Here is a 17,502-nt window from a genome sequence, read left to right on the forward strand (position 1 = left end):
CTGGAGTGCTAGTAGTTTGGAGACAGTCGTATGACTTTCATTAATACTGTAGATGGTACAACCAGCTGCAGCTGAAGAAGTAGAAAAAATCAAAGTGATTTTGCAAAATGTCTGTATGAATAAACTGCAACAAAATCTATTCATAATTATTGGCAATCTCTTGCTTTTACCTTTAAAAGAATATATGAAGCTGGCATCATTTTATCATGTGGCTCAGAATCAAAATCACAGCAGAGCAAAATAGTATTACAGGTTTATTATGTCTTAAAATATAGAAATATATTCCAACAGCATATTTTAAAGAATAATATAACAATAATCTTAAGTTTCTTATTCTTAAAATGGTACACCATTATTCAAAAATATATTACTTAATGTACCCCAAATTTAGTTTTCATCAAATTCCATTTAGAATAAATCAAGCTCAAAAAGCATATCCATCTACCCAATTTATACACAAACCAGTACATTTTTTGAAGACAGCCCTATGAAATTTAACTGCCATTATTTAAGTCTTTCGAAATGGTAATTCAATGGGAGACATTATATTTTGAAACACACTGTCATATGTGAACTGCAACATAGGTATGTAGGGAAAGTAAGTATAAAGTAGAAATGGAAGTAGAAAATGGAACTGTAATATTAAGGGGAAAGAGCTCCAGAGACTGAAAGCAGAACTGCTAATTTTTCAAAAAACTGAGTGTATGTGTAGAAAAGATTTATGGTAGTACTCCAATAGTAAGATAAAATAAATTAGTTTCTGCAAAAAACCAAACATATGCATACACACATGCACACACACACACACACACTTACACGGATTTTATCAGTCTGCAATAATCTGAGTTTTTCTGAAATATACTTTAAATAACCACTAAAGTCAGAGTTTAAATGAATAGATCCTCTAAGATAGGAGAAATTGATATGGTCTATTCATTTTTTAACAACACTCTGAGAACTGTTTAAATGTAGCATTTTTAATCGAGGCAATTCATGATAAAAGCATACACTATAATTAACCACGTAATAAAGAGAAAACAGAGTTTCTGTTTTCCCATTTTCATAACACTAAAACAAAGGGGTGTCCAAAGATATTAAACGTGGTAAATTCAAAACAAGCATAAGGGTTGTGGTGGTGAGAATGATTAATATCTGGAATTAAACTGTGCAATTCACAACCACAGGAGTTTATTGGAGGCCAAGAATTTAGGGGTATTTAAAATATGGTTATATATACAGAATTGAGAATTTTCAAAGTGACAAAAGTTAATGCTAAGAGAAGAAAAGACGTCTCATGATTTCGGCCAGTCTCTAATCCATAGAAAAGAATAGGGGGCCTAAAACAGGCTACAAATAATTACCCAAGGGCTCCTTATGAGAGGTGTTTTTCATTTTCCTCTGAGGACAGGCACCACTGGAGACAAGATCCCGGGCTAGACGGGCCACAGGGCTGTCCTTGTGCCGCGGCTGCTACATCCTTCTCCTTGCACAGTCAGAAAACACACCGGGAAGTGGGAGCTAAGCCCTTCCAAACACTGGTCTTCTGCATGATTTGGTACATAGTCACTCACCTGTATAATGGGAGGGCTTGTGTGTTTATTTGGTTTTACCTTTTGCTGTTACTAAAAAATATTTGCTGCAGTAGTGCCATAGATAATAAACTGACCTGATTTGAGGTAAGAATGTTGTAGTTCAATTTTTAGTGTTAACATGGAAAGTTATAGATAGAGGCTGGAGTCTGTCTCCACAGAATTCCTGAAGCTTTGAGCCTTTTGCAAAATCTACAACCCACAAGCCAAGAAATAACGTACTCCTCCAGTTACACCGATCTTGTTAAAGAAAATAGTTAAAACAATTATGTGCAACCTTTTAACTTCTATTTTCTATCTACTATTTATTTACTTAAACACTGTTCGACATTTCACTTTTTCTAATGGAGCAGAACTTCTAAAAGAAAAACTAAGTTTAGCCAAGCAGTTTTGTTTAGTTTTTTTTTTCCCCGTGCCTTTTTCTAAATAAATACCCCACCACAGTTTTCATTGGCACAATATGACCAAACCTATTTTAGTTCCTTTAACAATATAAAGCAGATACAGAAGTTCTGGAGTTTATCACTCTAAAAAATCTATACAAAGGTTTTACTTTAAAATATTGAAATGAAATGAAGTAGGTTCCAGTAGGTTCAATTGAAAAATCATTTTTTGAAGTTCTACTGCATAGTAAGGTGACCCATAAAATAAATGGTTTTGAAATTTTGCTCATACAAAAGAAACTATATACTTTTAAATAAATAAAAGCTACTATATACATTATACTGTACATTTAAATGAGAGATGACATGAAATGGAATAAATTTAGGGTTGCCTTTTCATCAGCAAGGCTCATAACTTGACTTTATTACAATTCTGAATAAAACCCTCTGCTTTAGATTATTATTTTTTTGTTCTAGTGGCAGCCACATGAACGCACCACCATATTCCTGTATTTTTTTAGAATAACATTGGAACTGTCATCAAAGTAGAGCACGGAGATTGCATTCAGTTTTGTTGGTGCACAGCATGGCTTTGGTACATGATCAGGGAACATCAAATGAACCTGAAAGACAGATAAATACATTGCTCATATATCAAACAGAGAGGTACAAGGATCAGGTCAGTGCAAAGCATGGCTATACAATTCAAAGAGTCCTGTGGTTACAGATTTTCTTTGGTTAGCAACTTTAAATCCCACCTTACCTCCAGAACTTTCAACTGATTTCAGTCATATTGGCAGACTTATACAATAGCAGATGGAGAGACAAATTAGGAGGAGCAGCCAAGATAGAAAGTTGGTTTTCAGATGAATTTAGAAGAGCATCGGACTTAGGTTGCTTTTTAGGAAAACACTTAAACATGATTAGTTTAGATTAGATATGATTAGTACATTAGATATGATTAGTACCATCTCTGTTCAGGACAACACTTAACACAAAGTCCACGCTCAAGTCCCTGGACTCAGTGGGACTTCAGCATGCACTAAAATGCTTTCCTGAACAAGAGTCTTCTCAGCATGGGGAGCACACAAAGTTTGCTATGGACAGCAAAGGCTCATTCTGAAACACTAGTTTCAGCCTGTGAAACAGTAAGATGTGGGTTTGCAGACAACATCAGTGTATTTTTTAAGGTCTTATCTAGGGATCTGTGGATCCAATTCTACTTCCACTGAAGTCAAAATCAATTCATAAGGTGGGTGCCAGCTGGACAGAAGGTTTGGGGAAGGGGTTGAGACAGAAGGCTTTCTGTACACAAGGCTGGAATGTATCAATGGAAGGTTAAAGAGAAGGAAAACAGTTTTGAACAGCATCCCAGAATGAACAAGATATAGTAGAAATATCTGAAAATGGGGGAAATACAAGTTCTTTATACTTTAAAGTTGGATGTAATATTCTACACATGCTGAAGACTTGGAAACTGGGGAGGCCAGAAAGGAGGGAGTTGTAATAGAGAGAGCAAGAGATTATACTTCAGCAGTAATAGGTTTCATTTGTACATCAAGTCTTTGTAAATCTGTTATAGCCATCTGTCTTGCAGTGATACAAACCCAGAGTCTTTGCCAGACAACAGAGAACAGTCTATCAGGAAACAATTTTTACATAACTGTTACCATGAGAAGGTCTTTTCAAATGAGCAATAATAAATCCTGAAGTAGCAGTTTAGTAAGGGTTTAGACACACACTTAAAAACAGTTTAACAAATGAATAGCAAAGTGCTGAAGAATGATTGTGCCTTGCCTAAGCAGATGTTTGCCCTGCCATAACTTCTGGTCCCACCAGCCTCTGCCTCTCCAGCTACGAGCTCCACAGCTCTGTGAATGCGCAGGCATCTCCGGTGTTAGACTTGCTGGCCTTTTTCACCACACAGATAGCCTGGAAAATCCTCGCCAGCCACAAGCTTTTGAAATGGGCCATTATGGTTTTCTCTCTCTCTGAGCTGCCTTTCCTCCACCGAGCTATGGAGAAGTCCATGCTTGAGAGCTCTGCTATTTTGTGGGGGTCAGAGAGGCAAGAGCCCCGCGGAGTGGCAGCTGAGCCAGGGCTGGGCTCTGCTGGCAGCACCAACCCGAGGTGGCCACGGGGAGCCAAGGGAAGCAGCGCAGCACCGTGCGTGGGCAGCACGGACCCTTCTGCTGGGGCGCTCGGTCCTGGCACTGACCGTTGTGGGGGCCAGGCGGGAGGCACTTTGTCACAGTGCTAAGCGTCAGCGCTGAGACACTGGGATTATACCTCTTTCATTAATTGCATTTCTAGTCCCTGTCAGTGCTGGGCGACTCAAGCTGGGGGTGCTCTGAAAGGAGCATTCGTGTGATTAGTTACAAAGCCTCAGCAGAGGGAGCAGTGGCAAGAAGGAAGAGCTGGTGATGATCAGGCGTGGGGCAATGGCATCTCCAGTGACTACACTGCACAATAAACACATCTGTTCTGGAGGAAAACACGGCTTTGCTCTAACAATGGCAGTACTGACAGACAGGCCATGCTTTTAAATAGTATCTTTATTAAGGTGAGAATTTCAAAAGCCTGGAAATCAGTGTGAGGCTGCCTGCTAATCCACTGACTGCAGTGACCACATGGTCAGTTCCACTCCAATACTTTTCAGAGGCTCACAGGAAGCAAGAGAAGAAAAGGATATTAACTCATTTAAATATGGTCTATGCATTTATATGCATCTATGTGTTCTATCTAAGTTCAGACTCATTTCTCCTGCAGAAAAAGAGGAGAGAGAGAGGTACTGGCCCAACATTTCTCCTGTGCTTGTTACAAAAGAAAAAAAAATGAGTCAGTAAAGTTTGGAGGGGTACCAAGGAACAATTGCTTCCCAACCCAAAGAAAGAGTGGGCTTTTTTAGAGTGGTGTAATCAGCATGGCTGGGAGATGATTACATTTGGATTAGGGTGGGGTGTATGAATAGTTGTTTCCCAAGCCATCCCCATGTGCACACCTTGTGTAAATCTGAATTTTATATAATTTAAACCAGAAAGTATTCAACTACTGTTATCTCATCTAATTTATGTGCAGTTAAAATTTAATTAGCCTCATGATTTTTTGGCTGCATAGCTGAATGCATGTACAGTACACAGAAACACACAGTTCCAAAAAGGCCATAAAAAGGAGGGAAAATTTAAATATCCAATTTAAAAAAAAAGACATTCTACAGAAATTTGTTAACCATGGGAAATTAATGATTTTTGGAAAGGGTAGATGCACAAGTGAAAATAGCAGTGGGCCACTTTTTATTTCACAGTCCATAACTGTAGGAGGGAACTCTAACCTAGGGATCTCACTGGTATTGGCAACTTTTCTGGGCAATGTTTACATAATGCTAAGCTGTTGCTTTGCTGACCTATTTCTTTTCATTTCATGGCTGCATATGTGCTGTTCTTCATCATCTCGTGGACACATTACTATATTCCTTGCCAACTAGCATTTGCTTATCCTCTGCACCTGAACCCCTTACCACAACTCTTCTGTTTATTCCCAACCTCTGACTTTTTCCCTTCTTTTTGTGAATCTTGCTAACTTGAATTCTGGGCTAGAGGAATAAAATGTTGCATCAGTGGCAGGACTTGTGGAAGGTGCATAAATGAGAAGCTGAATGGAAAAGAAAAGGTCTCAGGCCATGTGGTTTTTTAAAATGTCCCTGTCATGTAGGAATACTTTGCAATTTTCACAGGCAAAATCTGTTTTCTGTAAGAAAGAATCAACCAAGCTTTCTTCATTTGGGCAAGTGGGAGGTGTTTCTTTTTCCCCAGGAGGGTTATAGCTGCACCCACTTCTGAAGCAGAACAAGTTTCTCAGGGTTTTTTTGTCAAAAGCAAAGAAAAACCTCATCATCCAGAGAGAGACTCATCAGCACAGTCTGGTGGTCAGGATACATTCCTGATCACCAGCTTAAATTGGATGGAGCCTTAACCCCATGTATGTTTAGTCACAGTCGAGTGCCTTGACCTTTCTAGAAACTAATTAGGACTGGCAGCCATTTCCCGTTCTGATTTCATACTCCCACTGCCATCCCTCTGTCTCTTAATCTGTCGATATTAATGATGTCCACAGGCAGTTCTTCAGCTGGCACAGGTGAAAAATTATGACCAGATATGAGACTCAAAGCATTACACTTAGGCATGTTCTAAGGTCTTGGTTTCTGGAAGTGCGGTGCTTCCAGAACCGTAACTGCACGTTTTGGGGGTAGAGGAGGCCTTGCCAGCTGATATAACCCAGCTCATCCTTTTGGCTGCTCCAGCTGATACAAAAAGAACTGGCAGAGGCAGAAAGCTGGCTGCAAATCTCCTCTTTTATGTAGCAGGCAGAGCAACAAATCCAAACACACTTGTTTATAAATTATGTTTGTTAGCCAGGCATGACTGAACACAGTGTCTCACATGCTAACGCATCTGCTTGCAAGGCTTCACGTTACATTACATTTTGAGCTTCTCTGCCAACAGTTGACAGTAGAGGTCCACAGAGTGGCCAAGTGTCAACATTTCTGGAAGGTATAGCATGTAGAGGTTAACACGGAGCTGCGAAAAACTCTTGGAAATGGAGCTGCCCCCCCCCCCCTTTGGTTCATGCCTACACAGTAGTTCAGTGGTATGACACAGTCTTTTCATGTACTATTGCAATTGAAATGGAAAGTAAACCCATCACACAGGCCACTCTGGACAGTTCATCCATTATTCAGTGTAATCCTCAAAGCATGTCTTTGAAACAGGCTATTCTTTACACAAACATAACCAAAATCTACTAGTAGCAGACAGAGAGGAAGAGACAGACAGACCCTGTGCCAAGATGCTTGCAACTACAAAATAAGCAACGATAACATGGGCAGAGGCGTACCAGCGTCTGGACAATGGCATGGTTCGTTGCATTCATGTGGGCATTGAGTGGGAAAGAACACTCTCCGTCGCAATAAAATGCAGCATAGCCCTCTGGTGCAATAATCCAGTCCTAAAACAGGAACACAAGTGAACATATTCTTTTTTTTTTTTTTTTAACTCAGAGAATTTAAAACTATATCAAACTAACTAAGACTTGTTCAAGGACAAAATGAACTCCATAATGTGGCATGTAAAGATACTTTTTTGCCAAAAAAAAGTATTTGATTTGTTCCTGCAAAACTCAAATGAAAATTAAGTTAAACTTACAAATCTGCGCTGAATGAGTCTGTAAGGGGAATTAAAGGTCCAAACATACTTCTCCTCTCTGATTGAAATTCCTGAGCACTTTTTGGTGCAACAAAAGTAATTAAAATGCATCCTCTTTCCTCAGCATATTCAATATCATTATTCCTATTATTGCATGAGACAAAAGGTTACAAGTGATTACCCATTGGAATTGTCACTGAAAGATGCATTTTGACTACTTCTAGCAATACGGACAGCATAGAGAAAAGATCACATGAGGGAAAATATTTTAAAATTTTAATGAAGGCCATATGTGGTTTGTAGAATTTCTTCTTTGCCAGGCAAAGGTAATGGAGCTGCAGTGGGAAGAAGGGGAAAGAACCAGCTACATATTCCGTGGTTTTAGTTTCTTTTTAATCTCACTTCATCCCAAGTTTCACTGATCAAATATTGTACAAAATACATTTCGTTCTCCAACCAGAATTTTGAATTCTTCTAATATTTTTGTGAAAAAAATGATGTTCTTTTCTCTATGGCCACCCTGAATTACCAAAGAGCTGAGAGCCTTGCATCTCTGAGTTCTTACTGATGTATGCAACATTTTAAGGTTTTTGGTTGCTGAAGTCCTTCCTGTTATTTCTTCATAAACAAGTCCTTACTTTCTGGCAAAAAGAAAGAATCTCTTTTTTCTTTTCTTCATAATGCACTACCTCTGTCTTTCTGACCTCTTACCACATATGTATTCTTTTTTTGCTATTGTACAGCAGGATGAGTTTTTCCTACAACAGATTGATGCTAGGAATTATTAGTTATATTTATTATTATTATAGTTATTATTTATTATTATTATAGTTATTATTAGTTTAGCTATGGTTTTATCAAGACCACTGAGCAGTAATCCAAGTGCTAGTTCCCTATAGACTCTAACCCAATGAAATCTTTCTGACCTGCAGTAGGTAGTGGTGAACCAGGGAAAATTCAAGTGCAAATTTCAAAAATTGTATTGCTCAGTGTGAGGATTTTGGTTTCATTTACTTCAGACCTATTCAGATCTTGAGTAATGGTTTGGATTTATTTTGAGGTGAATGAATCCAGATCATAAACCTGTTAATGTTTGGGAAAAGTTTGAGAGAGGAGCCGCCAGAAAAGTTAAACAGATACTGTTATCCCTGAGATCTGCAGACTGGAAAGGTGACTAGCTCTGTAATTTGTCCTAAAAGATTGCAGAGTTTAACACACCATTGCAACACACTTTAAGAATTTTTCTCTAATCGGTGAAATACCACGTACCATGAGGAAATGCCCATAACTAATGGGAAATGAGACTGTAAAATAAATTTTCCTGATTAGAATTGAGAGGAAACAGCATTTATAACCATACCTGCCATCCTAAGTCTCGGAAACTCACATAAAGTTCATGTTTCTTACATGCTTGCTTTTGCTCGCTTGTATTGTAATCTATAGGAAGAAAATAATAATAAAAAATTGTTTAGAAACATTGCTAGAGCTGACAGTATTTAGCTGTTTTTGAGCTCTTGACCAAACAGTACAACGGAAAGGAACAAGCTTACTGTCATTTATATTCCTAGGTTTGTCATTCATATTCATAGGGTAGGTCTTAAGTTCAGTGTAAACTTGGAAATTCAGAATCAGCGGTGTCAGCATGATATCATTCACATACACAGTAGAAATGATGCCTTCAGTATTAGGGGAAATAAGTTTGCATGACATCTATTTCCTGGCTAGCTAACAACTTTGGTAATATTGGCAGAGGGAACCAAAGGAGGACACTGAGAGCCCATCCCAAGGTATACTGAAGTCTTTTGTTTCTTGGCTCAGATTTAATTGCCAGGTAAAGAGAAGATAGCAGCCCAGTTCAAAAGATAAATTAACAGAAATAAGACTGTCTTGATACAGCAAAACTTATAAAATTTGTTATTTAAACATCAGTACATTTTCACTTTCACCATATTTTCCTTCATTTTTTACCATATTTTCCAGAAATATTCATCAGCTAATGATTTTAGTTGTTAATATTAATGTAAACAAGTAGAATAAGGAATGCTTTTTAAAGGCCTAAATGTTTCTGCACTGTCAGAGATTTGCCAGGATAGAAGGACACACAGAACCTTCCATACATGCCTGTTCCTAATCCTTGAGAAAATGCAGTGCTCGTTCCTTGCTGAAACCTGCCCCAGAGTAATAGAAAGGGCAGAGCATGGAGTAATATCTTCATTGCATTAGCACCACCTGAGTTAGTTCAGGATGCTAGCTCTTATGATGCCATCAGTGAGGCATGCGATGGAGCTGGGAGGACAGTCTGTCTCCTCTGGTTCCATTTAAAGAATGCTTAATGTGCCCTTTTTTGGACCAAAATATCCTTTTTGGCAAAAAAAAAACAAAAACAAAAACAAAAAAAACACTGTCTGAAATTCACAACAACAACAAAGACATACAAGAAAGACATCGAAAAGATATCAAATTTTCATTTTCAGGAATAGAAGGGGTTTTTTTAGAAATGTTTTTAACACTGAAAGATTGGAGGCTGGGAGGGAGGTGTCTGTTTAAAAATTCTTGGTGTATTAAGACAGGGGCTTTTTTGTATAAAATGAAAAGATGGGCATTTTCCAATATATCCTAGAATAACATGGAAAAGATTTCTGTTGACAGGAATAACTCCATGACTTTGCTCCAGAACATAAGGGTCCTCCAGCACTTGTGCCTTTATCCTGCAAGATTCCTTAGAGCTTTGTTCAATGAAATACTTATGTATATGTTTAGAAATACTAATAGTCACATTAATTAAAGTTCACATTTAAGCACAATGAAATCATAGAAATGGAAGGCTGCAAAAGCTCTCAGTGCTAGTTTAGTTAATCTTTCTGCTGTAAGATGGAATTAGTATATGTAGGTCACTTCTGACAGTTTGCCTAGAGTTAAAAACCTCCAAAGAAGGAAGTTTTACAGTGTCTGAGATAACCTGTTCTAGCTCTTCACTATCCCTGTAGAAAACACTTCCAAATAGATAGCCTAAATGAGTTTTTCCACAAATTAGCCAGTAATTTCTTGTCCTGCTTTCAGCAGGATAATTGATCTTTATTCTTCTTCTAAAGAATTGCTTTGCGTGTTAAAAATATTGTTAGAAATCCCCATGATTCCCCAGCCTCCTGCTCCTTTGCCACTCTTACCACTTTTCTAAACTAAGTAAGCTCCATTCTCGTGAGTGCCCTGATCTGTGATACCATTGCTTCCCTGAATTCTCCTCAGTTTGTTGACATCCTTTTGAAGTTGTGATGGCCAAGACTGAACAGAGTACCAAATAAAGTAAAACAATTATTTCCTATAGTTTAAGCAATATATTCCAGAATAGGAATTTTTCAGCAAAACCACACTGTCAAATGATCTACTACAAATTTCAGATCCTTTTTTGAGGTACTGCTGTTTAGCTACCTTAGCATTATGTTTTATTTATACGTATCCATGAATAAAGAACTGGTTGGGGTTGTGAAGGTTGATGAGAGCTTTGGCTGCAGCAACCATGAGATGGTGGAGTTAAAGATTCTGAGAGACGTGGGCAAGACCAACTACAGAATTACAACCCCAGATTTCAGGAGAACAGGCTACAACTTGTTCATAGATTTTTTTTGACAGGGTTTCATGAGAGGCTGACCCCCAGGGCAAAGGAGGCCAGGAGAGCTGGCTGATCTTCCAGGAGAACCTCCTCGAAGCACAAGATCAGTCAGTCCATTCTGATGTCCCAAGTGTTGAGCGGGTGTGGCACAAAGCCAGCATAGCTTTACAGAAAACTCCTGGCTGGCTCAAATTCGAAAAGAAGCAAGTCTAATGTGGAAGTGGGATGGATGAGCTACACAGAAGAAATATACATGCATTTCCTGAGCATGCAGGGATGGAATAAGAAGAGCCAAAGCTCAGCTGGAGCTGAAACTAGTGAGGAATGAGAAGGGCAACAAGACAGGCTTCTATAGGTACATTGGGAGCAAAAGGGAAAGTAAGAAAAATGTGGGTCCATTGCTCAGCAAAAGGTTGAGGTACTCAGTGCCTTCTTTACCTTGTTTTTTTACTGGCAAGATTTGCCCTCAGGACTCCCAAGTTCCTGGGCCTAGAGACTGAAGCATTACCCCCAGTAAAGAAAATTGAGTTAGGAGCCACTTAAGCAAACTGAAGATACACAAGCTTATGAGAGCAGAAGGGATGCACCTGAGGGTGCGTAATGATCTCACCAAAATGACTGCGAGGTCACTCCCTACCATTTTCAAATGTATGTGGTGCCTGAAGGATGTTTCTGATGACTCAAAAGTGGAAAACGTCATGCCCATCTTCAAGAGGGCAGTGAGCCTAACCTCAGTTTCTGGTAGCAAATCCTCCTGGAAGCCATATCCAGCCACATGAAGAACAAGAAGGTGCTTGGGAACAGTCAGCATGGATTTATCAAGGGGCAACCATGCCTAACCAATCTGAGTGTTTTCTGTGTCAAGATGACTAGCTCTGTGGACTCTCTGGTAGAGCAGCGGATTTTGTTCATTTTGCTTTTAGGAAGGCTTTTGACGTGGTCTCTCATAGTATTCTTATAGTCAAATTGGTGAGGTATGGTTTGGATATATAAACAATATAATGGGTGGAAAATTGGCTGGACTGTTGGTTTCAGAGGGTTGTGATCAATAGTATTAAGTCCAGCTGGCATCTGCTTACTAGGGATGTCCCTCAGGAATCAGTACTGGAGCCAATACAGTTTAATGTCTTTGTTAACAACCTGGACAGTGAAACAGGGTACACCCTCAATAAGTTCATAGAGGATGCCAGAACTGGGGGAAGTGATCAGTCACCCAAATTACCAATAAAACGTTAGACTGAATCAGGTCCAGAAGAGACTCAATGAGATACCATTCAAAATACCTGCCTAAATTTTACAATTATTGGCAAAATATTCTTTGAATATGACTTTTTTAACCAGCTATGTACCCACTTTCTGACGAATGCACCTGGATCACAAAATATCTCTTGAGATTGAGTCAAAGGCTGTACACAAGTCAAGATATACCATATGCATGCCTCCCTTGTGAGCTTAGCTACTCATTTGCAGTTCTAAGTAATTTGTCCTAATATCACCACTGGTGCTGAAGTTAGGCTTGCTAAGCTAGAATACCCCTAATTTTTATTCCTTTTTAAAGATGGGTACTACTTTCTTTCCTATGGTGTCTTCTTGGTCCTTAATAAGCTGGCTCTCAATGACAGTCATTAAGGGCTTGGTTCAGTTCTCCACATACAGTTACCTGTTGCCATCCCAGATACCCTCAGTTACCTCGGGACATGTAAGGCCAAAAGATATATCCAAACCCTATGCGAGTCCTGTGTCTTTCTGGAGTAACCACTGGAAGCAAGTTAGGATACCCTAAGGATACCTAAATCACAGATTTTTCAAAAATCTCTATGCCTTTAATATAATCAAGAACTCAGTCATCCATTGTTCTGAATTGTCCGTAATAATCTAATATGTTCCACACATACATTACAAGTAAGAAGAAGGTAGAGGAGAGTGAAGGGCTTGAAGCTAAAAAATTTCAACTATTTCATCAATCACTTTCAGCAAGTATCTGTATACTGATTTTGACTAATATGAATGCTCATAGGAGGTAAATACTGAGGTTTTCTGTTTCAGCTATTAATGGGAATTTTAAATCCAGTCACACAGAATACACATCATTTTGTAAATGTCTTGCAAAATGTGACTGAAAAATGTGGAAAAGATGTGCACATGAGAAAGTCAGGAAAGTCACAATCTGGTTTTAGATAGCACCCAAGCAGAAAAACAACCAAAAGCTGAAGATTGTTCTTTTTCAAGTTTTCCTTCAGTCATGATATTTTCAGAAGTTTTAGCACCAGAATCCCTACAGCTAAAGGAGAAAGGCTGAATAATAAATATGTAAGTCATCACTTTGGATATATTCATTATCTTGATATGCTGAATTATCTGAATATAGATTAACCTGGGGTAGATGAATGGTCACACCAGGATACCAGATATGATGATCTGTGTTTTATGTGAAGATATGTATCTACAAAGCATTTAACCCACTCACCTACCTGTGAAGATTGTTAAATTTACACAAATCCATATTCCTTCCTTGATTTCTATCTTTCATATAGGACATATGTTGTGCGTAATGTAACATTACATATAAGTATCAAGTATGACATAATAAGATCTGGTGCCGAGGATCCAATTTCACAAACTGCAGCTTCAAGGCGCATATGCTTATTCTGTCAAGAATCAAAACCATAGGATATTGAAACTAAGTAAACATTTCTGAGCTATTCAGGGTCTTCAATAAGGGTCCAAACTTTTATATAACAGAAAGAGCTATGGAAAGAGGGCAAGAAAATATATTTATAAGAAAATTTAACAAGGTTTTTTGGAGGGAAGGGAAGACATACGGACATCTGTATATATACTATCTCAAAGTAGTGTTCTTAATTAATTAGTGTGACATCAATCAATAAAATGCAGGAAATATACAGTTAAGTATGTTTTCTGTTCTTATCTCACTGCATTATGACCAGAAAATATGTAGCTTTGTTTTTGAGTTTCCTGGTATAATTCACTATTCAGTATTTAAAAGTGGATATCCTTTAGTACCCAATTACATTGCAAATCTATCTAAAAGATAAAGTTCAAAATTTAAAAAAAAATGAAGCCAGCCTTTTTTTTTTTTAAGGAAGAGTTATGTAGTTTACATTGGGGAACAAGTTGTCTTGTTTTGATTTGTTTTAGTTATTTTTCCTTTTATCTACAGCTTCACGAAAACAGAACCGGCTAAGTAATAAACACTTCAATCCTCTGTGCATAGCAGGTAGGTGGAGTCTGAATGCTAAGTTTAGTTTTCTGTGTTTTTGCACTGCATTGAGGTCATATTCTCTTGAAGTTCTTAGCAACACAGGGATGCTGACCCCAGATCTGTCAACATTTGTCCAGCTGTTATAATAACTGACACATATAGATTTTATTTTCTCCATGTTGTGTTTGTTTGTGTTATTATTCCTCATGAATAATTCAAAAACATGTTTTTCAGTGATAATATGCTGGAAAGAAGGAAGGGAAGAACTAGCTGCCCAGCAGAACTGTCCTTTTTGACTTGCTGAGAATACAGCAAAGCTTATCCTTGAGGTCCAAAAGAAAAAGAAACAAAAGAAATGAAAAACAAAAACAAGAGAAAAAGAAGGAATGGTTGGAGTAAAGATGGGATTGGGCTGCAAGAGAGGTATAACCACACTCTGTGACCCATAAGTGACAACAAACCTAGGAGAAATTTATCCCTAGCTATGCAGACGAGCATTTTTCACTGTCAATGTTTGACTTAGATGCTGTAGATATAAGGTTATGGAACAAGTTTAGAAACAAGGACCTACATCACACAATGACTTTTGCCCATTACTATGTCCTTTACTTGAACAGTGTCCTGCACCTGGGGGCAAATGAGAATAGAATATGGCCTACTGACAGATCAAAGTGAAGAAGCTGATGGGCAGAAATCTTTGTGATTTTCTTCATTTTAAATATTAAGAGGTGAATTTTACTTTTTAAGCACTGGATATTACTGGAAGCCATGCAGAACTAGGAGAGTCAGCCTTCTCCCACAGCCTTGCAGGACTGCAGCATATCCACAACACTTGGCCAGTTCTTGAATAGGAGAAAAAGGGCATGGCTTTTCCCCGTTGTCAGTCTCTCCCCATGGAAAATCACAAGGAATGTGCCTGTGTTCTGCCTGACTCTGTCCTGGGAAATAAGTGTCCTCTCCTTTGCCTCTTTTTGCACACTAGAGCATTTGGATAGAATCTGCACATTACCTTGGTAATCATCACTGAGTTCATCTGCAGATTTTAATGAGTATTGTTGCACTAGTTATTAAAGAAAAGCATCCTGAATCATTTACAGCATGAAAAGTCCCATCGTTGATCATTAATAGCACCCAAATAAAAGGAGTTTGTCTATTTGTGATGTGGGGACTGCTGGGGCAATGGCATGAAAGCCAAATTGTCCTGGTACAGGAGCTACTCCTCCAGGCAGTTTTGTTATGGGGGACAATGCTATGAGAGCCTACAGTTACTTATCAGACTTCAGCTTTGCCATGGGAAATGGATGCCTAGTCCAGCCTGCTGGTATCTTGCTGCCTCCATCAGAGGTCACTGTTCCTATTGACATAACTGCACATGCGATTGCTTTTTAAACTAGTTTTGTTTTAACAGTAAAGTTCTCTTAAACCAGACAGAGATCTGGCACAGATCAACATATATAGTTATATACAATTATGTAGATCGGGGGCAACTATTACCTCCTGGAGGCAGCGGTGGAAAAGAGTGGAGTAGATTACTTCCTCACCTTGAATAGTGCCTCCTGCCTCACAACTCCCTCTCTTGCTCTCTTTCTCTTTCCCAACCCTAAGTGGCATGTCAAACTGAGTCCTACATATCAAAATCAAATGCTCTCCACTAGATGGTTCCCCCTGAATATCTAAAGGTCAGATAACTGCAGTTAATAAATGGGAGCAAGTAGGAGTCCTTTCATGGACTCTCAAAGACAGAGCATTTAAAATTTAAATGGAAGTGAAGAAAAACAGAATAGTACTTTAAATGGTAAAGGACATTAAGATAGTTTATAATAGCAACATAAATTTTCCCCATTTTAATTTTAAAGTCAAAACATCATCAAACGCTTATTCTTCAGGGTTCAGCTATTTGCCTAAAGAAGCCAGGAAAAAAATTTTGTTTCATAAAGCACTTTTCACTGGAGATGTTCTGGTTTTGCCTGGTTTACAACAGCTCTGGAGCAAGACTAGATACATAAATGAGGTTGACTAGTATTTTGAGATATACAGACAACTCTTCCCTAGGTAATTCCTATGCTAATGCAACTTTCTAGCACACGCAGTTCACACCTGCCGCCATAGTTAGGGCTAACAAAGTTAAGGTTGGGTTTTTTCAAGGTTAAAGCAGCAGGGAGCCTATGTACAGCTTTCCTGCTATAATCAAGTAGGCTTAACTAATTTGTTCAACTCTTATTTCCTTATGGGCTAGAAAGATGGGATTCAGTTTGAAATTAAGATATTTAAATTTAGGTATCTGCATATAAGTGCTTACAGACATGCTAGGAGTCTAAGCTCCCAATAGATTTGATAAAAAACAAGGCAATGCAGTCAAAGGAGACTGGGTAGCAATTCAGCTCACCCTGATTAGCTGAACTGATCCCTAGACTTCACTGACATGTTTGACAAGATGCAGGATTCAGTTAACAGGGGATGTACGTCTATCACCACTTCAGAAATTCTGGAATATTAGAAAATGATATGCGGTTAGCAGATATGACACAGGAACTATGGTAGACCTTTCTGAAATGACACTAGAGCATCTTAAGTGAAACTAGACATCTATGTGGGATCCCCTTAATTAAACCTTAGATCTTCACCGGCTGCCTACACAGGTAGACATCAATACATACCTATTTTAATTTAGCTCTTCATCTCAGCCTAAAGCCTGTCTAATTGCCTCAGGCACTGCTGTCTCTTGGTTTGTTCTCAGTGTGGTATATAGTTTGCTTTCCTAAATGCCTTCAATGTGCTTTATGTAAAGGAAGAGGGTGCCTAGACAAAACATAGTGGACTTTTAAATGCAACCGGGTAAGATATTTTTGCCTTAAACTTTTTAAATCACACTGCTTTCTGAAGGTGAAATGATATCCTTAATGCACAAAAATCCTAATTTCACTTTGTGTGTGATTCAAACAGAAACTACCCCATCACTATGACCAAAGATCATTGACAAAGTGAAGACTTAATTAATAGATTTTAAAACCATAGTACCGCGCCTCATTCACCAAGACACAAGGTACTTTATCAGCTTTTAGATTAACTTTCATAAAGAAACCAAAATAACAATTGAATAGTGGATATTAAAATAATTGGATGAAGTAGGCCATGAATTATTGACAAAAACATTAATAAAATTGTGGAATTCTGTTATGGATGTAAAGAGCATTTTTTAATTTTAAAATGTGCTTCTTAAAAAGTAGACACAGAAATAAAATGCATACTCATTTGTATACTTAGATTATTTTTTAAAATTTCAGCTACATAATTCTCAAAATTAACAGATATTTTGGGGAAAATATGTAAAGTGTTTTTATGGTTTTTGTGCAGAGAGAATATTACTTACCCTGGAAGTAAGGGATTGTTTTTTGGAATTAAGGCAGCTGCACAGGCTATGTCTGACTATATTTTAAGGGGAAAAAAAAACACCACAAGAAAACCATCACATTGTGTTATTCAGTCCAAAGCACTT

General features: G+C 38.2%; 1 protein-coding gene across 3 annotated transcripts in view; it reads right to left on the reverse strand.

Moving 5' to 3' along the window:
• Positions 1-241: 241 nt before the first annotated feature.
• The window catches only part of BMP5 (bone morphogenetic protein 5), a 60,030-nt gene continuing 42,769 nt past the window's right edge, over positions 242-17,502 (reverse strand). For all 3 annotated transcript variants that reach the window (XM_026103082.2, XM_064508588.1, XM_026103081.2), the window contains 3 exons: positions 8,534-8,610; positions 6,866-6,976; positions 242-2,595 (listed from right to left, as the gene is read on the reverse strand). In XM_026103082.2, coding sequence (XP_025958867.1) covers positions 2,446-2,595; positions 6,866-6,976; positions 8,534-8,610 — 338 coding nt within the window. In that variant the 3' untranslated portion in view covers positions 242-2,445. The remainder of the gene's footprint in view (positions 2,596-6,865; positions 6,977-8,533; positions 8,611-17,502) is intronic.

The sequence above is a fragment of the Dromaius novaehollandiae genome, chromosome 3, assembly GCF_036370855.1.
Source record: "Dromaius novaehollandiae isolate bDroNov1 chromosome 3, bDroNov1.hap1, whole genome shotgun sequence".
In the NCBI taxonomy this organism is placed as follows: domain Eukaryota; kingdom Metazoa; phylum Chordata; class Aves; order Casuariiformes; family Dromaiidae; genus Dromaius; species Dromaius novaehollandiae.